A 26,176-nucleotide genomic window follows, 5' to 3' on the forward strand; every position below is an offset into this window, starting at 1 on the left:
CACCAGGGCCGTGATGAGGCTGCTCTGTCAGCTCTCATCTGGTCACAGGCCCTCACCGCAGCTGCAGCCGATCCTGTCTCTTTTTCCAAAGCTGTGAGCTCGGCTGCTCCCTGTCCCCTGGGGCCTCAAGTGCCCCCCGTCCCCAGGGGTCCTGGCTCTCAAGGACCCCTGGAAGAAGAAGAAGGTCTGAGGGAACCCCGTCCTCATCAGAGGACTGTCTCTGTTGTCAGCAAACTGCTGCCTGGGTCGGAGCTTTACAGAGAAGGTCCTTCGTCACCCCCTTGAGTGGACGCCCCTGTGGGGATCCCCTGCAGGCATCTGCGGGAGCCGATGGGCGCCCACAAAATGCAGGTCATGCTGAGCCGCGGGCTTCCTTAGTGCTTGCTTCTTCGAGTTCTCAGAGGCTGTGTTTGCATTTCTGCAGGCCCGTCGTGGACGACCTGGACGAGAAGGTGGTGCAGGGCCTGAAGCAGATTCACCAGCAGGTCTGCGTGCAGCGCCGGAGCGTGCCCCTTTCTCAAGGCCTCACGGAGCCTGGGCAGTGTCTGCCTGACCTCTCGAGCTCTCTCCACCCTCCTCAGCCCCATTTGAAGCCTTGGGGTCTGATGACCACAAAGCTTCCCGCTGAGGACCAGTCCTGGGGCCTCTTGGCTAACCTGGGCTCCATCCGCTCAGAGGAGTTCTCTTCATTGGCTTCTCTCTCTTGTGGCCAATGCCTTATGAGTTTGTCTGGATGGGAGGAAATCTCTGAGAAAGTGTGCTTCTCAGAGTTTCTTCTCATGTGGCCAAAGTGTCCTCAGGGCGAGACAGAAGGTGACTGACTGGGCCAGTGCGGTCTAGAAGTTGCAGATAACACTCAGCTCTCGTGTCCAGTCCTTCTCCTCCTTCTGTGGTGCCTGACTGCACTCCTCCCTCAGGAGCTCTGCTGCTCGGGGAGTGTTCTGTGCCTTCTGCTGTGGATGCGGCCTGTTCTCATGCAGACGGCGCACAGAACAAGCACGAAGGCCTTTGATTCCCAACTCTGCCTCTAAGGCAGGAATCTTGAGTCTGAATTACACTCAGATTTTGTCAGTGCACTTCTCTAGGGAGAAGTTGTGTGCATTTTTCTGTGTTTTTGAGATTCTCAAAGGCTTCTGTGACTTTGTTAAAAGGGGTAAAGTATAAACTATGGGTCTTAATAGTATAGGAAAACTTCAGAATCACTCGGAATTAAATGGCTTTACTGTTTGTTGTTCTGAGTGGAGTTTTGTATTCTTCAAGATTTTCTTCTTTATATAAAAATATAGCATTTTGATCTCAGACCCTTATCCTGTTGGTGTATTAACTCGCTTTGTGATTTTTGCAAAGCCATTCAGTCTCTTTACTTATTTCTCACTTTTAAAGTGGAGCCTGGCATTCACTTCTGACTCTCAGGACCACTGTGTCAGTGTGCGAGTGGCGCGCTGGAAGTAGTGTAGATTCAGAGAATCTCTGGGCCACGGCTTCTTCCTGCGAAATATGGGTAGCCATGCGTCATGTCCTGCAGTGTTTGCGGGAATTAAAGATTGCATTTAGAGCACCAGTGGCGCTTTGGGCACAGGGTGAACCATCAGGAAGTTTTAGCTGTAATGGCAGTGGTGATGCTGTGAGGCGCTTCTGAGTTCTTCAGAGGAAAAAGGATGGTCAGAAGCTGGGTTGGGATGATTAGTTTTCTGCCCGAGAGGCCGTCTAGGAGAATGGTTATGAATAGGACCTGGGGCCAGGACGCAGGTCAGTGCCAGCTCCCTTCACTGGCTGGAGACCTTCTTCCTCTCTGTGCTTCAGTTTGCCTCCCAAGGGGGAAGGGGGACCGGTGGGCTATCGTGAGGGTTCTGTGAGACAGTACCCATCAGGGGCCCGCGCAGAGTGAAGGGGCTCCGTCCTCAGGCCTCGCAGTCGCCTCTGAAACCAGCCCAGCCGAGCCACATCCACCCGTGCTGTTTTCCCCTTGTTCTCAGTTTGATGCTCTTTAATGTTGTATACCTGTTGTGTTGTCTTAAAAACCCAAATAACTTACATAACTAAAGAACTTTCAATTCTTTATTTTTAGCTTTACGACCGTCAGTTATACAGGTAAGCTTTACAAACTTGAAGTTCTTATTTGTGTCTTATTGTAAAAACTACCCTGTCAGTAAGGTTGGGCTGGTCCTTGCACGCTTCTCAGCCGCTGAGTTGTGGGGCTTCTGTTGAATCGTCCTCACTGATGTCTGTACTGCACTTCTTTGAGTTGCGCGGGGGTCAGAGCCACTTAGAGTCAAGAGACATGAAAGTCTTGTTGGAACTTTTAAGCTTTATTGAGGTTTCTTGACGTGTAATAAGGCTGGCTCGTCCTGGTGATTGCAGACAGTCATGTGGCCACAGCCGAGACAGAGCAGCCAGCGTGGCTGACACTCCTCCCAGCCCAGGCAGCCCGCCGTCTGCCCTCTGTCATCGTAGCGCTGCCTCTTCTGAATTTCACGTAGATGGAATCATACTGTGAAGTCTTTTGGGTCTGGTTTCTTTCACTTCGTGTCCTGTCTCTGAGATTCATCCGTGTTGCAGCGTATATAGTGGTGTGTCCCCGTGTCCTGCTGTGTGGTATTTGAGTGGTGTGCATGTGCTTGCTGTGTTTGTCTGCGCGCCAGGTGGTGGACATTTGAGCTGTTCCAGCTTTTGGCTGTTGGGGTAAAGCTGCTGTGAACACTAGTGTATGAGTCTTGGTGTGGACGTGTGCTTTCATTTCTCTGGGGTGAATACCGAGGAGTGGTGTTGTGGGGTCATACGGTACACGTGTGTTTTTAAGATGCTGATGGACCTTCCGAAGCGGCTGTGCCATGTTCCTCCCACTGGCTGCAGGTGGGAGTTGTCCACTTTCTCGTCAGCACTAGGTGTAGACAGTCTTAAATGGAGCCATTCCTGTGGGCCACTTTGATTTGCATTTCCCTGGTGATTGGTGACCTTGATCTTCTCCTGTGCTGATGGGTCATCCTTTGTCGTCTTCTATGAAGTGACTGTTTAGATCTTTTGCTCATTAAAAAAATTTCATGGTCTGTCTGCTTACTGAGCTATCAGTGCTCTTTACATATTTGGGATATGAGCTCTTTGTAGACATATGGTTTGTCAGAATTTTCTCCATCTGTGACTTGCCTTTTCATTTTTCTTAATGGCTTTTTACTGTGACTGTGTAGGGTAGCATCAGCCTGTTCTTGTTTGGCCTCTTCCTGCCTCCAGTGTTCCAGACAGCCTCGGGCCATCTCCGACCTGCCTTGTCCAGGGCTAAGGCCAGGGTCACCCCTCCGGAGGCGACTGGGTGGTCTGTTCAGTTGCTGGCATTGCCCTCTCTGACTCGGGGCTGCTCTGAATCAGTGCTTGTCATTTACAGTTTGAGCGAGTGCATAGGCCTGAGCAGGGCTTGTCTGCATCCTGCGAGCGTCTCTGGGATGTGGTCGGTGTGGAGGTGCGCTCCAGGGCTCTGGGCCCTTTCTCAGTGACTGTCCTTTCACTCTGGTTGGGCACGGCATTTGTGTCGTCCTGCAGGTGACATGCATCTGCAGTGATTCACAGCTTCTCTTTCCTTCCAGAGTGTGCTGTAGTGGACTTTCCACCAGAAGCACCTGCTGGAGCCTTGTGGACCTAGACAGGCAGGATGGCCCGTGGGTGGGCAGGAGGGCAGGGCTCTGCTGTGTGGCGCAAAGGTGACGTTTTGGGGTCAGGCTTTCCTTAGTGGCTCGTGAGGAGGGGTCTGCACCTCTGCAATCCCGGGGTGGGCTCTGCTGCCGCAGTTCCCATGGGGAGCCCCCAGAGGCCGAACTCCTCCATTGCAGGCCGCTCTCGGCCATCCCTCTGATACTGCCAGCATTTCATCTGTTTTAACAGCAAGAAAGGAGCAAGTCACTTACCCTCATATAAAAAATGTGTTCATTTCTTTCCCGTGAAATGGCTCGAACTCCACTGGACTAAGGAACCACGGCTCAGAGTGGACGGTGAACTGTGTGCACTGAGCCACATGCAGACTGCCACCGCAGAGCAACTGAATGCTCCTGTTGTGCGCAGCTTTATCTGGAAGCTGACGGCTTCTGATATCTGTTGGCATCTTACAAATTCTAAATGTGCTTGTGGTCTTTGTGTTTTAGTGATGAGTCTCAAGAACAGACAGGAAATACCACTCTTCAGTGAGGTCACCGTGGAAAGGTGAAGCGTGTGGCCTGTGGTGCTGCAGTGCTCTCCGGTGGGGCCCAGGCCAGGTGCTGCTGCAGCATTTATTCATGGTGTGCAACCCACACACACGTCCTGGCCAGAGGCCCCGGCCAGTGACCACAGAAGCAAGGTCACACCACCCCTGCAGTTGAACGCGAGTGGGTGTTACACCCACATCCCCTCATTCTGAGTTCCCATATCCACTGTAACCCCACTATTTCCTTGGAATATGGTTTTCCTGTCGTGACTTTGGGGGTCCCTAAGACCACTGTCAGGCTCAGTGACTTGCTGGAAGGACGCAGAACTCAGTGATTCTGTTCAGCTCGCGGTTATGGCTTTTTGCAGCAGCAGAAAAGGCCCAGGGGGTGGAAGTGCAGGGAGACCAGGTGCGCGCCTCCTGTTGTCCCTTGCCAGTGGAGTCATGCGGCAGCCCTGAACTCTCCCAGCGGTCTCTGGGGCCACACACACGGCTGTTGCCACCCCGGGAGGCCCACCTGAGCCTTGGTGTCCAGGGAGTTGAGCTGATTTAGTGTGGCCCACCTGCCAGCACAGACCACCCGTCAGGGCCCCAGGCCCAGGTGAGCAGAGAACTCCTGTCAGGCACAGCATCCAGGGCTCAGGGGTGACCTCGGTGCAGCTGGGATAGAGCGCCAGACCTTTCCAGCTGTGGCCTCCATCTTCTCTGGGAAGTGGCCCCGGCTCTGGAGTGAACCTCCCTGCCTTGGAAGGACGAGAGCTTTGTATCTGTGTGACCCACAGATCCCCCCACTGGCAGGAAGGAAGCAGAACCAGAGCATCCTGGAGGTTCTGACAGGCTAACGGGGAGCTGTCCTTGTGACACCCCAGGTTGTCAGTGCTGGCCCGCCGGGCAGGGTTGTGCTGGGAGAACTGCTGTGCGCTGTGGGAGCTCTGAGCATTGCCATGTCCAGCAGGGTTGATGGAAAGTTCGTTCCTCTTTGGGGAGAGGGGGAGGGCTGGGAGTGCTGGCCAGGCTGCAGTGGCTCACGTCTCACTGGGAATGCCCAAGTTCTCAAACCTGACAGCTCTGAGGGGCGTGTGCTGCCCATCAGTGGGCCCGGAGCGCACTGGAAGCCCTGGGTTGAATTTCCTGTGACGCTTGAGTACGTGGTGGCATTATTGCTTGTGATGGCCACATCCCAGTCCCTGCAGGTCGTCCAGCAGTGTCAGGCCTTCTGCAAGAGTGGTGACAGGTCATCATTTGCAGAAGAGAAGCACAGAAGTCTTAATTTTAAAGAAATGTGAACTTTGGGTAAATGGAAATGGCAGCTCACATAGTCGAGTGAAGATGGATCTTGACCTTGGAATGGGATATGCAAGATGCATGTGTGGTCTGCGCGTTGAGGCAACCCCCAGGCTTGGGCATCACTGTGGCCCCCAGCCCCATGCTGTGGTCCTCCAGGGAGTGTGCTCCTGTCCCTTCTGTGAGTAAAGCTGAGGCCCTTTGGAGGCTCCTGATTCAGGTGTCTTGGGAGCAGTGGCCATGGGGCCTCAAGGGCGCCGGGTCTCCTTGGTCTCTGCGAGGCTCTCCCTTTGCTTTCTCGCTGATCTGAGTGGCATGAGGAATGCGTTTTCTTTGGTTTCCTGTGCTCAGAAAAGTCTCCCTGGGACAGGGTGTAGAAAGGACTGCTTTTCTCTCACCTCCAACGTTTCATCTTGAATTATGGGCCTAAACAAAATTAAAAGAATAGTACAATGAATCCCTGTACCTCTTTTCCCCGGCTTCATCACTTATTAACATTTTGACCATTTGCTTTGTCTTAGCTAGTGGGCGTGTCTCTCTTTATACTGTTTTTTTTTTTTTTTTTTGGTGGAAAGTAAGTTGTAGGCATGATGTTTCAGCTCTAAAACCTGAGGATGCATGCCCAGAGAGCCTTCTCCTGCATATCCTGCACCATCATTCTTCACAACCACACTGTCAGCCGCAAACCCACGGGACTCGTGAGCTCAGGTCCCCCCAGTTGTCTTCCAGTGTTCTTGTAGCTTCCGCCCTCCTCCATGAGCCAGGATCTACTCAGCTTCATGGACTGTGTTGGAAGTATTCAGTCCCTCCTCTTTTGTTTTCCGTGAGATAGTCTTTTTTTAAGAGTTCAGGCCAGTTGTCTTGTGTGACATTTATCTCTCATTCTTTCCTTGCATGTTCAACTTTCAATCAGCCCCAGCTTGAGGGGGCCCCTTCAGAGGTCTGGAGCTGTCTCTGTGCTGCTCCCCAGCCCCTCCGATTCCAGCCACCTTGGCCTCCCCACCTTCCGTCTGGACCTCCTTGCCTCAGCAGGATAGGTGGCTGTGCTGGGCTTCACTCCTTGCTCTGTATCTGGAACCATCCTCAGGCTGTGCCCTGGGGCTCGCTCTCCTCCTCCCGGGACCTCTGTTTTTCAGTGTCTGAATCTTTGTTACATATATTTTGTCCAGTTTTCTAGTTGTTTAAGGCAAGAGGGAAAATCTGGATGCTGTTACTCTATCTGGGCCAGAAGCCAGAGTCTCATAAATTAATTTTCTGTCTTCTCATCCGAGAGCTTCTTATATTCATGTTTCCCACCCTCCTGTTGTCAGTATGTTAATGAGGTATCTAGAACAGGTGGGGTTTCCTCTCCTGGTTTTGTCGTGATAGAACATTAGTGGTCTCTTCCCTGGGCTACATGATGATTTCTTTTTGGTGTCTTAAATTCCTTCAATCTTTACAAAGTGAGAGTTGAGCAGTATTTGGAATTTGTTCTGTGTGGTTGTATGATGCGATTAACACCAGTAAAGATCGTAGTGTCTAGTAAAAACTGAAAATCAGAATAATCCGTTAGGACTCAAGATGTCTGAAAGATGGTTACAGCACAGTTTTTCATAAAAAGTAGTTCATATTTGTAATAATGTGTTAATTAGTTGCATTTATTATTTTTTGAAGACTCAACTTACATCTGTTACTTGGTGATGATGTTTTGTGTTGTTTTATATAATAACAGACTTTAACCCTGAATGTTCTCATTGATTTTCAGGGGTCTAGGAGGAGAACTCATGAGACAAGCAGGTGGGTCTGCGCGACGGAAGGCTGCAGATGGTGGGTTGCGATCCTTTATTCCCAGTGTTGAGGGAAGAAAAAAGTCCTAAGGGTATCGAATTCATTTTTTTCAGTACCATGAAGTTTCGTGAGTGTGTCCTTTGGCAGAAACCAGTGGCCGGGTGGTTTTCTCCATCAGAATAACTACCACGGCGTGCCTGGCCTGCACACATGAGCTTCTGAGACCTGCCCCAGCCCCTGCTCCTGTGCGTCCGCTGAGGCTCCAGGCTTCTGCTCCTGGGGTCTTGATATCTTTCGGTAGCCACAGGGTTGGTAGTAGCTGGGGTCAGATGGGTGAGCGGAAAGACAATTTGTCTTTCACAAAGGGGTGATAAAGTAAGGGATGTCGAACATTGCTATCTTTCTCTCTTCAGTACAATATTAAAACTAAATGGAACTGTACAGCAAAGAGCAGTTTTTCAGATTATATTTAAATGTTTGCAGGGAACTCAAATGATGCCAACATGCAAACATCTAGATTTCCTGAATCCTTTCAGCTAAACCTACTAGAAAACCTAGGACTCATGTGCTTGCCTGCTGGATGTTAATCAGCTGCCCAGTGGTCCTGGTGGTGCATGGGCCCCGGGTCCAGGAGAGCCCTTCACTTGGGCGGGGGTGGTCACTGGGCTCCAATGTGGCAGACGTGCCCTTGGTGAGCAGGAGGCCAGTGATGAGGACCGGTCAGCACACCAGAAGGCCAGGCTGGTAGATGAGTGGGCAGCATCTCCAGCCCTTACCTTCCCTGCGTGCCCCCTCCCGCCAGGCAGAAGTCATTTACTGAAATCAGCCTGAATTCCTGACTGCTCGGTGCAGCCCCTGGCCTCCCCTCCCGGACCCTTTGGTTTGTGTGGTTGTTTGCGTCTCTGCTTTCTGGCTTCTCCCATGGCTGTCACTGTCCCTCCTGACCTTCTTCCCGTGCACTGCCCTACCCAGTTCAGACCCCCCAGGGCTGTCTCTACTCCTCTGAGAGAGTCCACATCTGCCAGCAGCCACCCGACCTGGGAAGGGGGTTGCAGGGCCCCTCACGTTCTCAATTGCTCCAAATCCCCTTGCTCACCAAGAACTGCCGGTTCTCTACTTTTGCTTGGTCTTCATTTGATTGAGATTCTCGGTTTTATTAAGGACTAGAGATAGCATACAAACCCTTGGAACGGCTGCAGAGGCAGTCTCCCTGCGTTTCCAGAACGCTGCTGGAGTCAGACTTTCCACATGCCACCCTGTGGCGTCAGTGCTGCTCTGTGTTCTGCGTTTCGTGCCCAGCCTGTCCCCTAGTCAATCCCCCAACCCCAGATGGCAGCGGTGACTTCATGCAGGTCTGGCATGTCATCCCTCTGTCAGAGGAGGAGCAGTGTGGCGAGGGGCGGCCCAGGGAAGGGGGGACGGTCCTGGCCGGTGGGAGGGCATCAGGGGTTCTACACGTGGCACAGCTGAAGTGTGCTGGGTTCTCGGAGAACGAGGTGGTTAATCCAGGAAGAGGGAGGTGGGCGGTGCGTGTGGGGTCAGTCCAGGTAGGACAGAGCACGGGGAGGGAGGGCACAGTGAGGGTGTGGGCAGGACCTCCTGGGGCCGTGGCCGGTTGCGGAAGAGGTCTTGAACTGTACTGGTGCAGAGGCCAGGCAGTGGGCTATGCCCCCAGGATTGTTCCACATCTAAGTCAGACCACACAGGAGAGCACTTCCTGACCTGGAAGCGGAAGTCACGGTCTCCTGGGATCAGTTTGAACAGCGATGTTGTCAACAGGCCAGTCCGTCGCGGTCCATATGCTCATCACCTCTGTGCTAGGAACTCACTGGCGTTGGCTGTTTCAAAGCAGACAGGAGGTGACGCCACCAGTCTCGGAGGTACAGGAGACCCAACAAAGACCACGCGTGTGTGTCTGTGGCAGGGGCATGCACACACACGCCTGTGTAGAGCATGGGCAAAAAACATTTAACAGCAAGAGGTAATACAAGCAGCCGAGGAAAACCAGAGTAAACCCCAGCACGAACCACATAGGCGCTGATCAGTGAGAACGGAAAGCAAAGCCAGGAATGACTTCATGTGAAGCCACTCGCTGTGGAAACATTTCAGGAGAGCAGCAAATGGAAAAGTAGATGAGGGGAAGGAGCGCATGATGGGCAGCAGGGAGATGAGGACTCTTGTCTGTTGATTCAGTCAGCAAGTGTTGAGGACCCACTGTGTGTGGGCTCCAGGAAGCAAGCATGTGTGCTGAGGACCCACTGTGTGCGGGCTCCAGGAAGCAAGCCCGTGTGCTGAGGACCCACTGTGTGCGGGCTGCAGGGACGTGAGCACATGTGTTGAGGACCCACCGTATGTGGGCTCCAGGAAGTGAGCATGTGTGTTGAGGACCCACTGTATGCAGGCTGCAGGGACGTGAGCACGTGTGCTGACGACCCACTGTGCACGGCCTAGTGGAAAACAGAACAGAGCCAGTCCTGCCCTGCGGGCTCGCGAGCTCACGGAGCCAGAGCCCCTGTGGGGTGGGGAGGAAGCAGCTCCGAGAGGCGGTGGCAGGAGGAACGCGGGGCGCCGAGCCGAAGCCCCAGGGCCCTGGCCGCGCGGCTGGGTCTCAGTCCCCCTTGAGGGGTCGCGTATCCCGGTCAGCGAGGCTTCCGCAGAGTGGGTGTGTTACATTGGCGGTTTCGTGAGGTTTTGACGGACACGTCGTTGGCTGTCCGCAGAGCGTCCCGGGGAAGCCTGGGCTGTCCTGTCCGCACCACGGCGCTCGGGGCCTCGCCTCCCCTGACGGGCCGCCCTGAGGACGTCGGGGGCCGGCGGCAGCTCCCCGCGGGGTAGTTGGTCTCTCGCCGTCCGCGCCCCGCCGGGCTCTGGTCTCCCGCGGGTCGGCAGGCGTCGCGGAGGTGAATCCAGAAGCGGCCTAACCTCGGCCTGCTCTGCCCTGGCTCTGGGCCACGACCGCCTGTGGGTTTTCCGTGCGGAGCCGTCGGATGACCCCGAGTCATTCCCGGAGCATCGTCCAAGGCTCACGATCCATGAGCCGTTCCGGACTTAGGGCGTGGCTCGGCTTGGGGTGGATGCGAGTGTCCCTGGGGTCCACTCTGACCTCTGGCTCGCAGCTCGAGCACAGCCGGGCCGCAGGGCGGGTCCTACGACCTTCGCAGACGTCCCGTCGCCCGCGGGTCTACTTGTGAGTGGGAACAGAAATTGTTCACCATAAAAAGATCGTTCGTCGTCCTCGCAGCTGGAGCTGGCCGCCGCGGAGGTGGAGGGGAGTCTTGCAGGGTCATTCCTCCTCGTGTCTCATGAACTTGGCATCACATGGTACACACCGCTTCACGTGATGCGCTGTCAGTAGCTGTGGGTGCCGCCAGGTGCGCGGTCTGGCGGCGCTGACCGCTGCTGAGACACCGAGCCGCGCGCTCCCGCCCGTCCACGCACCACAGACAGCTCGGGAGAGACGCTTTCTCGAGTGGCTGCAGAAAAGGATGCGCGGGTCTTTGAGGCTTCCTTGGTTGCGGTGGGGGTGCTCTGCACGAAGTCTCTGCCACGTGACGCCGGGCCCCTCGACCCCGCCCTACGCCGCGCCCTGCCTCCAAGCCATGCCTTGAGCCCCGCCCAGCCTCACCGGAAACCCTGTCCTGCCCCGCTCCAAGCCCCACCGAGATCCCCGCCCACGTCCTAGCCGCGTCCCCGCCCAGCCCTGCCGTGCCCGACCTTGCGCCCAGCTCTCGCCCCGCATGCTGCTTTTGCCTCTTTGGTAGACAGAGGGGAGTAGGGATTCGCCTTCTCAGTTGTTTCTTGGTGATGTTTTCCCGAAAAACTCGAGGTGCGGTGGCTATTCCCGCCTCTTCATTTACCGGCTGCACCCCCAGTCGTCTGTGCCGAAGTAGTTGTGATACAGAAAAACTGCTTTGCTAATCCGAAGATTGAAAAAAAAAACAAAGCAACTGTTCTGCTATTTCGGTGTTTTCCTACCACCTCAAATTCTTGGGGGCTTTGTTTGGAAGGATAACTGCGGTTTGCGGTCTGTTGTGGGGGCTGTGGGTGGGATGCTTTCCATTCACTCTCCAGAAGCGCGCTCCACCTTCCTGCCTGTTCTCTGCTTCTGGCGGCTGCCTGGAGGGGGCGCACAGTGAGGGGCACAGCATGAGGGGGGTGCCTCGTGGGGGGCATTGCTGTTCTCTCAGACCCACTGGCTTCCAGCCTTTTTGGTCAGTGGGAGCTCCTGCCGGGTCGGTTGAAGGAGGAGGGGAGGAAAGGGAGATCAGAGGAGGCTCTGCTGGCCTGTACCCCACAACCAAGGCCATAGCTCCTGGCAGGTGGTCCCGTCCCCACACCTCTGCCCTGCGTGGCTCTTTGTTAACTTTCTGGGGGGTCATTCTGAAGCCACTGCTTCCCTGGTGACCTCGACTGACTCCTTGGTGTAAACTTGGTTTTTTTTTTTCTCATTCTTGTTTTTCCCTTCATAATAAATTGTTTTCCTTCAAGTTTATTTAAGTAAAAATAGTTCAGAAAGTGAAATAGTTCTGCAAAGTGTCAGTGGTCTCGGCCCTACACCCCCAATCCCAAATTTTATTTCTCCAAAATCATCCCTTTCACTTCTCTCAGCTGCCTTTTTTTCTTACCTGCTTGCGTATTTCTAAGTTACGTGCTTGCACAGCTATTTGTTGATGTCTTTAGTTTTAGATGTGTTTATTTAAATGAGATAAGTCAGGTTCTTATCAAAATGAGAAATCTAGTAGATGCATGGGCTGCACGGGCTCTACTGGCGTAGGCATTTATACCCTTTGACAATGCAGACAAGTCAGTTCTGAGCTACTGTCAAGAATGTCATGTGTCCCCGAGCCGTCAGGTACCGGTCAGACCGCTGGTCTTTGTAGGTTCTTTGTATGTCACGTGGCACTGATGGCTCAGACTTGGGCATCGATCCAGACTCCTCTGCTCACATACCAGAGAAATAACAGAACAAGCTGGCCTCTGCTGTGAACCCTCATGCAAGCCTATAAGCTGCACAGGAGAATGAGGGCAGTATTGAGTGAGCATCCTCTACCGAGCCCTGGATCAGTCAGTGTATTTAAAGTGATTTTATGTGCAGAACCGTAGCTCTGTGTCCCCAGCTGCCCGGGAGTGGGGCCTCTTCTCCTCTCTTGCATCTTTCTGCTCATTGTGAAGGCCTGTATGCCAAGGCCGTGCTCTGAGGTTTCACCGCTTAGAGCCGTAGGCAGCGGAGCTGGCTTGTGGAGCTCAGCTTACTAGGAGAGAGGGAGCACCATGCTGTTGTACAGTCCAAATATATGGGTGCCTTACAACAACCAGTTGTGGTTTTTTTTTTTTTTTTTACTGCTTTTTTGTGTGTGTGTGTGAGGAAGATCAGCCCTGAGCTAACATCCATGCCGATCTTTCTCTTTTCGCTGAGGAAGACTGGCCCTGAGCTAACATCCTTGCCTGTCTTCCTCCACTTTATGTGGGACGCTGCCACAGCATGGCCTGACAAGCGGTGCATTGGTGCACGCCCGGGATCCGAACCCCGGGCCGCCAGCAGCGGAGCGTGCGCACTTAACCGCTACGCCACGAGGCCAGCCCCCAACAACAACCAGTTTTTTATCTGCTCATGCTACAATGTCTCTGTGGTCAGCTGAGGGCAGGGAGTCTGCTCCGCAGTGTGCTTCCTCGGGAATGCAGCTGACAGAGGCTGCACCACCTGTGATGTGGCCGGGGTTCGGAGAAGGAAGATCCCACACGTCTCTCGACGCTTGCATGGGAGCCACGTGCTTCCTACTGCTCTCATTTCATTGGCCAGGGCAAGTCCTGTGACCACACCTGATTTAAAACATCTGTAAAGGTGCAGTCCCTCCACGAGCCTCCAGAGGGGAGGGAAACCACAGTGTTGTGAGCAGCACTGGCGTCTGCCACTAGGGGGTGGGATATTGTCACTTAGAAATCGGTGAAGTGAGCTGCAGCGTTCTTGAATACGTACGGCTGGTTCCCTTCCTCCCGTGGGACACCAGGGGTCCATTCTCTGACCCAGGCACCACTCCCAGCACACGCATCTCCTTCCCCTCCCTCCTGTGACCACTTTCCGCTTCCTGACACTGTTGCTGTCGTGTCTTCCAGTTGTCTAGATTCGTGTCTAAAATTCATTTAGATTTACCCACATATTTACTGTTTTAAAATCTCTTCATTTCTTTCTGCATTTCTGACGTTCCAAGGGGATCCTTTCCTTTGGCCTGAAGAACAGACACTCCTTAGTGTTCTCCATGGTGTATGTCTGCTGGCAATAAACTCTCTGATTCGTTTGTCTGGAAAGGTCTTTTATTTTTGTTGGGTATAAAAGTTGAGTTAGGCCTTTATTTATTAGCACTTTAAAGATCGCATTCTGTTGTCTTCTCAATTTTTTCCTTTTTTGTTGAGAAGTTATCTGCCTCTCTTTACTCTATTGGAGGTAATCTGTTAATTTTCTTTGGCTTCTTTTGAGATTTTGTCTTTATCTTTGGTTTTCACCGTTTTACCATGATGTACCTAGAATGCGTTTTCTTTGTATTTACCTTGCTTGGGGTTCTAGGGTTAACAGCGGTCCTGTAATCTGTAGTTTTTGTAGATTTTTTGGGTCACTTTTGGAAAAACTCTCAGCCATTGTTTCTTCAAATATTGCTGTTCTGTGATTCTGTCTGACCTCTGCTTCTGGGGCTTGAGTCATCTGTGAGTTAGACCATTTCACTTCATCTTTCCTATCTTGCACCCTCTCTTCCCCTTTTACTATCTTTTCCAATTTGGGTATTTTCTGTGACCTATATTCCATGTCACTAATTCTCTCTTCAGCTGTGTCTTATTTGCTATTAAACCCATCCATTGAATTCTTCTTGTGTGTTTTTGTCTTTCAGAATTTCTACATTTATTTTTATTTTTTATTTTTTTGGTGAGGAAGATTAGCCCTGAGCTAACACCTGTTGCCAATCCTTCTCGTTTTGCTGAAGAAGGTTGGTCCTAGGCTAACATCCATGCCCATCTTCCTCTACGTTATATGGGATGCCGCCACAGCATGGTGTGACAAGTGGTGTGTTGGTGTGCACCTGGGATCCGAACCTGTGAACCCCGGGCCGCCAAAGTGGAGTGCATGCACTTAACTGCTGCGCCACGGGGCCGGCCCTAATTTCTATTTATTTTTTATAGTTTCTATATCCTTGTCATAGTTTTCAATCATTTCTTTTACCTCTTTGAGCAAAATAAGCACAGTTTAAAATCTGTGTCTAATAATACTCTTATCGAGAGCTTCTATAGTTCTGTTTGTAAAGGCCTGATATTAGGTATGAAAACTGCAGAAATACTGTGAAGCCTGGGAATGTGTCCTTTCCCAGAAAGCCTTTACGTTTGCTCCTGGCTGGAGGCTGCAGTGCTGGTGGTCTGGGGCATCTCCATCCAGTTTCAGGATTTGAGGGATTCAGCACAGGCTTCAGCCAGTTGACCTGGATTTTATACTTATTTCTAGGGATTGGTCCTTTGGATTCAGAACCGTGGTGAGGGGTTTCCTAGTTTCCCTATGGTAGCTCTGGACTTCATGTTTTGTCCCACCAGCCCTGAGAGAGTCGAGAAGCTCTGACCTGGGTTTTGAATGCTCCTCTGGAATTGCCAGCTGCTTGGGGACAGGCTGCTCACTCACGGGCTGTTGGTCTCCGGGGCTTTGCTTGTCGTTCTTTAGTCCCTTGGTAGCTCACCAGTGACTTTGAACACATGTCGTTTGTTTTTAATTTTGTCCATCTTTTTAAAAAACATTGTCTTAGCTGGTGGGTTGGTCTGAATTGTCTGTTACATTTTTAAATCTTCTATTTTGAAATAATTATGGCCTCATAGGAAGTTACAAAATTAGTGCACAGAGCCCCATGTATCTGTCACCCAGCTTCCCTCAGTGATGGCATCTTATCTTATAGTTAATGTCAAAGCCATGATATTGACATCAGTAGCATACCATAACTAGACTACAGACTTACCTAGTTTTCACGTGTGTTCATGGATGATGCGTCTAGTTCTATGCAGCTGTGCTTAGGTGTGTATAACCAACACCTCAGTCAAGACACAGAACTGCTCGTTCACCACAAGGACCTCCCTCCTATCGCCCCCTTCATTCACTCCCTGTCCCCTGACAGCCACTAACTGGCTGTCTCTACAGTCTTTCATTTCAAGAATGTCATGTGTGTGGAATCACATGGTGTGTAAGCTTTTGAGGTGGACATTTTCCAAAACCATAGTGCCCCTGAGGTCCCTCTGGATTGTTCAGTGTTAATGGCTTCTCCTTTTTTTTTTTTTTTTGTGAGGAAGATCAGCCCTGAGCTAACATCCATGCTAATCCTCCTCCTCTTGCCGAGGAAGACCAGCCCCGAGCCAACATCTACCGAATGGCTTGTCCTTTTTATCCCACTGTCTGCTTGTACCAGAGTTAGTTTTAATTATTCACTCATTTAGGGACGTTTGGGCTGACTCCAGCTTTTACTATTATGAATAAGGCTGCCAAGAATATTTGTTTTTGTGTGATGTGAACATAACTTTTCATTTCTCTGGGATAAATGCCCAAGAGTTTCATTGCCTAGTCCTATGGTAAGTGTATGTTTTGTTTTGTAAGAAACTGCCAAGATTTCCAGTGTCTGTGCCATTTTACATTCCCACAAGCAGTGTACGAGAGTTCCAGTTTCTCCACAGCCTTGCCAGCATTTGGTTTTCTCACTGTTTTTAACTTTAGCCTTTCTGATAGTCGTGTAGCGATATCTCACTGTGGGCTTTTTTTGCATGTCCCTAATGGCTAGTGAACTGGAACATCTTCTCATGTGCTGTTTTTTTTTTTTAACTTGATACGATGCCTTTAAAGTTTATATGCAGGTCGAATCTCTAAGAAAATTATTTAAAAAAAAAGTGAGGACTTGGATTTCCTAGTCCTTAAAACATACTGTAAAACTACTCTATTCAGAACAGAATGGCATTTTCTTAGAAGCAGGCAAACAGATTGGTAGACGGAAGAGAGAATCCAGAAACAGATTCTGACATAAAGATACAGATGGACTTGATATGTGACAAAGTATTTCCAACCTTGGGGAAGAGGATAGCTTATTGAATGAATGGCAGTGTCACAAAAGGCCATGTGGAAGAAAGTAAAATTGTGTCTTTACCTCATACATATCCCAAAATAAACTTCTGATTAACTAAAAACTTAAGTACAAAAAATAAAATTAAAAAAACTTGAAAGAAATTTTAGGAGAAATAGTATAACGTCAGTCCCTAAAAAACTTCTCAATTTGGAAATTTTCAAATCTACACAGAAGCAAAGAAAAATAGTGTAATGAACCCTATGTATCTGTTCTCCAGCTTCAGTATTTGCTACTCTTGTTTTATCTGTTCCCTCAACACATTCCTTCCAGTCTCCTGCCCCAGAATCGTAAAGCAGATCCAAACACCATGTCATGGTAAAACTTCATTGGGTAGTTCTAACTGGTAAGGGCTATTTTTTTGGATTTTTAAAATTTGTTTTGTTTTATTTTTGGCTCTTGGCACATAACCACCTAGCAGAATTGACAATAGTTCCACAACTAGAAACTTGCAATAGTTCCACAACTAGAAACTTGCAATAGAAAATAGTTAATGTTTGTTTAAATAAATATTAAAAGCTTTTGTATAGAAGAATATACCGTGCATAAAGTCAGTAGACAAAATATAGATTTAGAGGAAGTACTTGTATTGCAGTTGAAAGATAAAGTTATTATTTATAGGCTGCAAAGACTTCTTAAAATTGCCAATAAAAGGTAAGGAATCCAATTGAGAATTGGGCAAAGCAGAATATGAACATTTCACCCAAGTGTGTGGTGTCTACGGTTGTATGGTCCTCTGAGCACAAGGTAGGTCTGGGAGCTCAAACTCCAGGTCAAGCCTGGACTTCAGTTAGAAGAAAGGGGTGTCCCTACGAAGGTGGCGTTGTTTTCTCATTTCTGTGGAGGTGTGTCAGGTGGGTGCATGCACAGTTGTGCAGTGAAGGGCGATCACCACAATGTCAATGGTAACTTTTTCCATCTTACATTTTTCTGTAGTGTTAGGATTTTTTCAGCAAATATGATTTATACAATCAAGAAAAGCCACTAATGCTATTTTCATTTTAGTGTAACAGAAATGGCAAGTGCAAGGGCTGTGCTCTTTTTGTATTGTGTGTGGGTAATACGAGGAGAGGAGTTATGCATGGTCATTTTGGGGGGTATGTGGTGTGCTGGGGGAGCAGGCCAGGCTTGCTGGGAAGTACTGGGGGCCTGTCCCAGGTAGGTGGGCAGAGTGGAGGGGAGAGTGCCGATAACTGGTGTGGTTCCAACGGTGGGCACGGCCTGCCCTCTGGCCCTCCTCACTGAGGCGCAGGGCCTCTCCTGTTGGACCCCCATGCAGACGGTCGGGACCTTCACGGTGAGGCTGCCAGAGAGAAGCTTGGAGGTTCTGGTCTTTGATCCACGTTTCTAGTTTCCCATGCAGCGGGTTGGTCTGTAACCTGTTGGTTACATTGGGCCACATCCCTGCCCGGGGAAGTGGTGATCATTTCTCCATTTAAAACTGACACTGCACTATTCATGGAGTCAGGAGTTCACCAGAGCTTTCAGCACCGCAGCTGGTCCAGGGGCCATCCTGGTGAGGGTAATAAGCGTTATCTCCTCGTGCAGCTTGTGCTCTTGGTCTGACCTTGTCCTGACCCCTGGTGGACCTGTCCCCGGGTGCTCACCTGTCCTAGCCCTGGTGGACCCCCGGTGCTCACCTGTTCTACTCCTGGTGGACCCCCCCCCCCCCGGGTGGTCACCTGTCCTACCCCCTGGTGGACCCTCCCCCTGGCGTGGTCACCTGTCCTACCCCCTGGTGGACCCTCGGTGCTCACCTGTCCTACCCCTGTGGACCCCTGGTGCTCACCTGTGCTACTCCTGGTGGACCCCCCCCCCCGGGTGCTCACCTGTCCTACTCCTGGTGGACCCCCCCAGGTGCTCACCTGTCCTACCCCCTGGTGGACCCTGGGTGCTCGCCTGTCCTACTCCTGTGGACCCCCGGTGCTCACCTGTGCTACTCCTGGTGGACCCCCGGTGCTCACCTGTCCTACTCTTGGTGGATCCCCCCTGGGTGCTCACCTGTCCTACCCCCTGGTGGACCCCTGGTGCTCACCTGTCTTACTCCTGGTGGATCCCTGGTAGATCCCTGGTGCTCACCTGTCCTACCCTTGGTGGATCCCTGGTGCTCACCTGTCCTACCCCTGGTGGACCCCTGGTGCTCACCTGTCCTACTCCTGGTGGATCCCTGGTAGATCCCTGGTGCTCACCTGTCCTACCCCTGGCGGATGCCTGGTAGATCCCTGGTGGTCACCTGTTCTACACCAGGTGGACCCCCGGGTGCTCACCTGTGACAGGAGCACTTCCTCCGTCTTTGGAGACCCCTTTTCTCTCATGTGAGCTTACTTCTCTGGGGTACTTGTCTCAAGCAGGTGCCTGATGCTCTGCTATAGGTGCTGGTTACTTGTAGATGTTGATGGCCCTGCTAGCCTGCGAGTCCTCTGAATTGTCAGTCGTCCCTGGGGATTCGTTTTGGGGTCACATCTGTAGCTGCCACATGGAGCTCTCTTGACTGGGTGGGGCTCTCTGAAGCGCACTCGGTTTACATGATTCTGGTGGGTCCTGGAGCTGCTTCTGTCCCCAGGGCCAGGTCTAGAGCAGGTTCTTCAAGGCTGTACAGCTGAGGGCTGGGTGGACACCAGCACTGAGGCCCCTGGAGCGGGCAGGGTGGGGGCCAGGAGGGGCTCAGTGCTGCCACACAGGACTCAGATCCAGCAGGGCAGGCGCTGTGACGGGCACTTCTGGAGAAATGACACTGCATTTATCCTTTTTCTTCCTAGTGTGCGTTTTAATAGAAAACTTGTCCCTTTCCAAAATGCCCTTCAGAGGTGATGCTGTAATTGGTAAGTGTTTTTCCTGTCAGTGACTCATAGCATTTTCTTCCAGAACTACTTCAAGTTAAAAAGTAAAAATGAACCTGTTAGGTTGGATGATAAAGTTTGATGATATTAGAACACCTTGTTTTCAAATTGCTACACAAACTGGTTGTAAATCATGAGCATGTGCCACACTCTTCCATGCTCAAAAAGACACGAGTATCTTCTTCTTCTCTTCCGAGAGGTCAGGTTCCTTCCTCAGAGCTCCCGGCTGTGGTTTTGCCCGTCACAGCTTTGCCCAGTGCTGACCATTCTTGTCCGTTCCTCTCCCAGACGGACGGTGCAGGCCTGAGGGGCACAGGCACTCATAGGACTAGAGGAGCGCTAGCAGCAGGCGCTGAGGCCTCCCCAGGCAGGAGGTGCGAGAACTAGCTTTTGTGGCCGTGGAGGCCGGGCCCCTGTGCAGGCCTGGATCCCCTCCACGTTCCGTGGCACCTGGCCACAGTGAGGCAGTAAGAAAGGGGCCTCGGATCACCTTCACCAGTGGCTGGCTGTCTTCACTCTGCAGCCTTAGAAATCCTGTGACTTAAAAAAAAAAAACAACTGGATAGATTCAGCATTTGTTGCCTAATTGAGTTAAATGTTTGGGTTTTTATTGGTGGGGTCCCTGGGAGGAGAGTTGGAGGGACAGGTACAGGAAGAGACCACCTGAGGCTTACAGGTGTAATAAAAGAACAAAGATTGTCCCATGGTAACAGTTTTAACATTTCAACAGCCCAAAGAAGACTTGCTCCCTTTAAATTGAGAGGGCCTTTAGAATCTTAGATGCCCTGGAGAAGGTTTACTGTAGATTTTCTGCAGAATCATCTCACAGGTTACTGTCTACTTTGATTTAAGAGGTAGAAAAAGATCTGTTTGTTGTTTCTAATTTCATCTAAACATTCTTATTCGAGTAAATAAATTTTTTTCTTTAACAGATGGTTGGCAGTGGCTGATAAATGACACTTTGAGAAACCTCCATCTTATTTCAAGTCATTCTAAACAACAGATTAAGGTGTGGTAAGCCAAGATTTTAACGACCGTTGCGTTGTACAGAAAGTGACATTAATTATTATTTTTAGTGTTTGTTTGAAAGGACTGTGTGCATTATGAGTCCCTTTTACACACTAGTGTGATAACTGATAAATGTCATAGTTATATTTAGAGTTCTAGATGGTATTGTCTGTGTAATTTATAATCAGGAAAACAAATGCAGCCATTGGTAACCAGAATATTTAAATTTTTTTATTACTGTTTCTGGTTTTATTATATTCAACTTGAAGCATTTTTTCTATACATCAAGAGTAATTCCTTGTTGAGTTGAGTTCTGTGTCCTGTTTAGTTGTAGGATTTTAGGGAGGGAAACTTCGCTCCTGATGCTCATATACAGATGAGAAACCGCAGTCCAGGGTCTGCCTGCACGGATCAGGGTTGGCCATTTTGAGCAAGCAAGAAAGTGTGTGTGTCCCAGGGGCTGAGTGCCACTGCTGTCCTGTCCTGGGACAGGGGAACCTTGGACTAGCAGAACTGTAACGCTTATCCCTTACAGAGAAGAGAGCATGGGTACTGATAACAACTAGGCTTTGGTATTGAGGATGAAGAAATGAAATACCTGCTGGTCTCTTTTATAACTCTCTAGCCTCCTTTGTGTCTTAGCATTTCCACTGGGTTAGTAGAATGCATCCAACTTCCTTTTTTTTTTTAAGTAACTTGATCATTCTGTGGAATCCAAGTACAGTTTTACTAGTTGAATTTGAGTGGCTCATGATCAATGCCTCAAAATTTCCTTTTTAAGACATCCATAATTGATTCACACCAGCAGTGACCATGGTACATATTTCTCCGATATGTACCAGTGACATCTGGATGTGAGCTGCATTCCGTGGGCCCTCCCAGTGCTCACAGTCCCACACTGCTGGCCCCAGCACCCCTCCCCAGGGCTGCTCTGTTGGCCTTGGCTCCCTGATTTGGGGGAGCAGTAGAAAGAACACACAAGCCCAGCATTTGCCCATTGCTGTCTGTATGATCATGAGAGGCCTACACCGAGCTCAGGCTCCTCCTCTGTGGACAGTGGGGGTGTTCAGGAGAGGGCCTGTGAGTGCCTGCGTGCCACACGAACTCAGAGGCTGCTGTCACGTCTGCTCCGCTCTCCTCTCCTCAGCTCTGTCCTCCATCCTGCTCTGCGGCTCCTGGTGGTCCTCGGGATTGGTGCCTGAGGAACTCAGGGTCCCTCCTCGTCCAGCCCCCATCCTGTTCCCAGCGCCCCTGGGCCCCGACTCCTCTCTAAACGAAGCCTGTACACAGCTCGCCTGGAGTCCTTGCCCATGTTACTTCTGGGTGTATAACACACACTTTTTCCTTCATTACTTCTGCTGGAAAAGAAAAAATGCCCCATTTTATGACTAACTGTTCCCATTAGAAGATGTGGGATTTCATTGTGTGGAAGAAACAGTGAAAGTTTCTGTTCAGTTTATTAGCAGGTGCCCTCACCTTCTGCTTTGCTTTAGGAAGCGGCTGTCTCGGCACTGGCCGCTCTCTGCAGCGAGTACCGCATGGAGGAGCCTGGGGAGGCAGATCCCGCCTGGCAGGGTGAGTGGGCACGCAGAGCACCGGACCCTGGGATCCTCCAGGAAGCTCGGGTTTGCGGGTGCCACGGTGTGGACCTGGGTCTGGGCAGGGAGAGCGCCGGGCAGGAGAGTGTGGCCAGGACCTGAGCTGGGCGGTCAGCAGAGATGAGGGTGGGTGGTGGGTGGAGGGGCTGCAGGGACGCGTCACCCCTTGGCTGTCCTCTCGGATCCTCCGGTTTTGCATAGCTATCCAGAGGAGCTTCTCTTTCACTCTGAACAAGTAGCTTCGCTAGGCCACGTCCTGTGTTGGCTGTACTGCGGTAGCCTTTCCTAGACATGGTGCTACTGTTAATTATGTAAAACCAACTCTTTTTCAGCAACGTTTGCTTAAATTAGGTTTTTAAGTGAACTTTCCCATTTTGTGCTTGGAGGTTCCAGTTACACGTGGGGGCTCCTTGTCTGTCTGCCATGTAGACGCCTTCCCCATTCCATTTGTCCCTCCTCATGTTTCTGTCCATCTGTCCCCTGTGTTCCTCGTGTCTGTTCTCCGGTTCCTTCATTTTCCTTGTTGTGGTGACTCTTTTCTGATCCCTGGCCCCTACATCTGTTAGCTCAGAGCTGTCTGCTTCTGTCTTGCCAGGTCCTCCTGATCCCATGCTTTCTCCTTGGAGTCTTTATTCATGTCATTGCTCACTTCATTGGCTTTTATATTTTATGGTTAAATATGCTTTCAGAATTTTCATTGGCACTATGGCAGCATTTTCCTGGCCAGTGTCTTTCACGTGTTAACACATTTTGCTCTTTTCCTCTTTACAAAAACAGTGTCTGTGTAGCTGCCTCGCCACATCAGTTGGGTTTTCTGGAACCGCCTCTGTCTGGAATTTATCTGATACATCATATGATACTGTCTGTAGGATCTGTTCATGAGTATTATTTTTTATATTAAAAAACTTCATGCTCACGTTAGGTTGTCTTGTGGCATTCCTTCCTATCATTTTATAGAACACACATTACAATTGCTTCAAAAGTATACGAAATGCTATTTTAAATAAGTGTATAGAAATCGTGTGTGCAAGTAGTCTAAATCTACTTTCTGTGATTTTTTTCAAAATATTCTGTAATTTGATCTTCTGACAGACTTTCCATATTAGCGATGTTTTACTGTATCCCGTTACTAACGTAATTTTACATAAAGAGACAGTAGTGTTATTCTGTATTTAGTCTATTTTTAAAAATTGGAATGATAAGGTCGTGTTTTACTTTTTGCCTGAGAAGAAAGGACCACATCACGTCACACTGAATATTAAAAACTTGAGATTCTGAAATTAACCTTTGACATGTTGAAACTCAGTGAATTGTGAAGAGGATGGAGGTGCCTTTTTTCTGGCTGCCACCAATCTGTAGTTCCACCCAAGATGTCACGTTAGGATGTGTGCACGTGGACTCCAGCTTTATTTTTTTCTATCCTAATATATGAGGGTCTAGGGAGCACATTACTAAGGTTTTCATGTACACATGTTAAAAAAGTCATGGTTTGTTAAAATTTAAGCAGTCATAACAAGAACCTCTTTGGTGACAGCAGGTAGGACACATCAGAGGTGTCCAGCCTCCCTTCACCTCCTCAGCCACGTTTTAAAGAACAGATCTGGCTGTTCCACTTCCCTCCTTAGAATTCCTTAATCCCGCCCTGACCTTCCTGTGCCTGCTCTCCCTCTCAGCCTCTGCTCCTGTTCCTGACAACTTGCTTTTCCCTCTGAGGAAGCACCCATTTCCACACCGCTGTGCTCTCATGAAGCCCGATCTCACTGCCCTCTGCCCTTTTCCTGCCTCACGGAGGGCATCTGCGGGGAGCAGCCCCACACTCCCACCGCGCGTCAGTCCTGTGGAGCCCATCAGCGGGAGCTACGTTTGCCCCCAGGCTTGCAGCAGCACTCTCGCCACTGAGGGACGGGTCGTTTGCACAATAAGCCTTTGTGTTCTTAGTGAATAAAAAACGAAAATTATGACTATAGCGACCATTCTTAAAACTCTCTTAGATTTATTTTCCTAAGAGTGAAATCATGTATTAAAATTATTTATGAAAACCTTAAAATCACTGAATAAAAATTCTTAAGTCTGTTTTGATTTATACCACTTTGAAAATACATCTGCTTCAGGAGCCTAAAGTGGCCCCTCTCTTCTTCCAGCACTTGTGCTTGTGTTTCTGAAATACAGGTGACGAGTGTGTATTGTCAGTAATGGACAGTGTGGGCCAGCTTCTTGTTACTTCTTTTCAGAGGAGCTGATAAAGCAGTATCTCGCTGAACTTCAGAGCCCAGAGGAGATGACTCGCTGTGGCTTCTCGCTAGCCTTGGGCGCCCTTCCAGGCTTCGTTCTGAAAGGCAAGCTCCAGCAGGTGAGGCTGATCTGAGCTGGAAGAGGGGTGTCCATGTGTGGGGTCGTGGGTTAGGTTAGGGGGCATTGTGTGAGACCACACATGGGGCGGGAGGTGGTCAGACCATTAACAAATCCAGTGTTTGCTGTTGGGGAGGAATTCCTGAAAAGCAGCACCTGTGGCCATGAGAAAGGGAATGGGGACCAACCAAAGTAACAGTCCTTTACAGCACCTGGTTAACATCCTCCTGTGAAAGTAAAGACCCAGAAAGCTGAGTCTGGTTTGTAGGAGGGGGTAGTGTTTGAGGGAGAGACTCGCCTGCCTCTATGGAACACATTTTTGCCTTTACGCGTTTGTGATCCGTCATCCAGTGTTTTCTTTGTCAGAAATGAATGTCTCCAGCCTCATCTGGAGATGCCGGCTGTGCCCTGTGGCCACGATTGAAGGGTGCTGGGTCTGCACAGAGGCCTCGCCCCAAATGTCCCTTACATCCCAGGAATTCCTCCTTGTGAAGCACGTCCCATCCCTGATGGGAGCTGTCCTGGACCTGCCTCTCCCCAGCGTCCGGCAGGGCCCTGAGCCTCTGTCCCGGCCTGAGGAGGCTCTGCTTGCCTTCAGGAGGACAGAGGACTGTTGGTGTTCAGCTTCCTGTGGGTGCTGAGCCTCACCCTCACAGCTGTGGTGGCCTGGGGCGGAGAGTGCAGCGGGCAGAGCTCTACCTGGACAGAAACGCCGTGGACCTGGGGTCTTGGGATCTAGACTTTGAATGTGTGCACTGTAGAGCCCACTGGAGCCGGGCCCTGGGCAGGGAGCTCTCCTCCTGCCTTGGGCTCTGCCTGGGCACTGCCAGCCCCGCTCTGTCTCCGTCTTGAGAGGCTGAAGGAGGTTTTCTCTGCCACCTGCTCCCCTGTGAAGGCCGAGGGCCGAAACAGTGTGGGCTTGTTTTTGGCCTCGGTGAGAACTGGGCTTGTGGCTCCTCTCGCTCCGTTGCCTGCGCCTGAGGCAGCTCTCGGGTCCTAACCCCTGGGGGTGCTGTTCGTTGTCGGGGCACCCCTCCTCTGTGAGCCACGTGCTCCTCCCACCTCCCTTTCTCCCTCCTACCTGGCCCTTCTTGGTCTCCTTGGGTTCGCCCTGAGACGTGGTTGCCTTGAGCTCTGCCATCCTTGGCTTGTCTCCTTTCAGGGGTGATCTGTCACCCTCTTGACACCCTGACTTGGGTCCTGAGCTCCCTAGAAGAGTGGGTGCCCGTGGCCTGCTGGTCGGCCACATCCAGCCTGACCCTGGCACCCCCCCCGGCCTCAGTGCACCACACTCTTATGCTCCCCTTTCCCTTGATTGGAACGTCAGTCACGGCCCTGCCAACCTGCCTCTCAGATGCCCTCACCTGTGTTGCTGCCTCCTGCCCAGGATGCCTTGGGATCTGTAGCAAGGACGGACTTATGTACCAATGAGTCAGGACAGACTGTCTAAAACTCACTGTGGGTTTATCCAGTTGAAACATGTGGCTTTTAGAATGGAACGGGCCCTTTGAGAACTAACAGGACTTCCAGGGGCCAGCTGCTCCATTTGTCAAACCATCCAGCCCTGAGCAATGGGACAGGAGGGGATGGCTGGTGTTGGAGTGCAGGGTCTCGCCCAGGATGAGGCATCGTCTGCAGAGATGACCTGGGCTTGGGGACCCAGCAGTGGAAGGGCTAGGGCAACCCCCCTGCTGTGTGTTCTTCCTGGGCTGCACTGGGGCGCTGGACTGGCCCAGAGAGCTGCCAGTCACTCGGCACTGCATCTGGGAGCAGCTCAGCACGGGGCCACATCTCTGCTTGCGTGGGAATTGCGTCTGTCTTACGGTTGATGGTTCTGTTGATGACTTGTCATTGCTTTTCAGGTTCTAGCAGGCTTAAGAGCCGTCACCCACATTTCTCCCGAGGACCTGAGCTTTGCCGAGTCCAGGCGGGATGCCTTGAAGGCGATTGCTAGGTGAGTCCCACTGGTTTTCCTCCCAAAAGCCAGCAGCTGCACACTGAGGGATGTTCATGGTCGGTTTGTGTTGG

At 51.0% G+C, this 26,176-nt stretch overlaps 1 protein-coding gene across 7 annotated transcripts in view; it reads left to right on the plus strand.

Annotated features, from left to right (window-relative positions):
- Positions 1 to 26,176, plus strand: part of TBCD (tubulin folding cofactor D) — a 203,592-nt gene that overhangs the window by 151,219 nt on the left and 26,197 nt on the right. For 4 of the 7 annotated variants that reach the window (XM_058561977.1, XM_058561973.1, XM_058561975.1 and 1 more), the window contains 8 exons: positions 425 to 485; positions 2,069 to 2,091; positions 7,200 to 7,231; positions 19,113 to 19,175; positions 20,126 to 20,202; positions 21,695 to 21,776; positions 24,031 to 24,149; positions 26,011 to 26,102. In XM_058561977.1, the coding sequence (XP_058417960.1) occupies positions 425 to 485; positions 2,069 to 2,091; positions 7,200 to 7,231; positions 19,113 to 19,175; positions 20,126 to 20,202; positions 21,695 to 21,776; positions 24,031 to 24,149; positions 26,011 to 26,102 (549 nt within the window). The remainder of the gene's footprint in view (positions 1 to 424; positions 486 to 2,068; positions 2,092 to 7,199; positions 7,232 to 19,112; positions 19,176 to 20,125; positions 20,203 to 21,694; positions 21,777 to 24,030; positions 24,150 to 26,010; positions 26,103 to 26,176) is intronic. The other 3 variants (XM_058561974.1, XM_058561978.1, XM_058561979.1) reach the window with 3 other exon arrangements.

The sequence above is a fragment of the Diceros bicornis genome, chromosome 18 (assembly GCF_020826845.1).
Source record: "Diceros bicornis minor isolate mBicDic1 chromosome 18, mDicBic1.mat.cur, whole genome shotgun sequence".
NCBI lineage: Eukaryota > Metazoa > Chordata > Mammalia > Perissodactyla > Rhinocerotidae > Diceros > Diceros bicornis.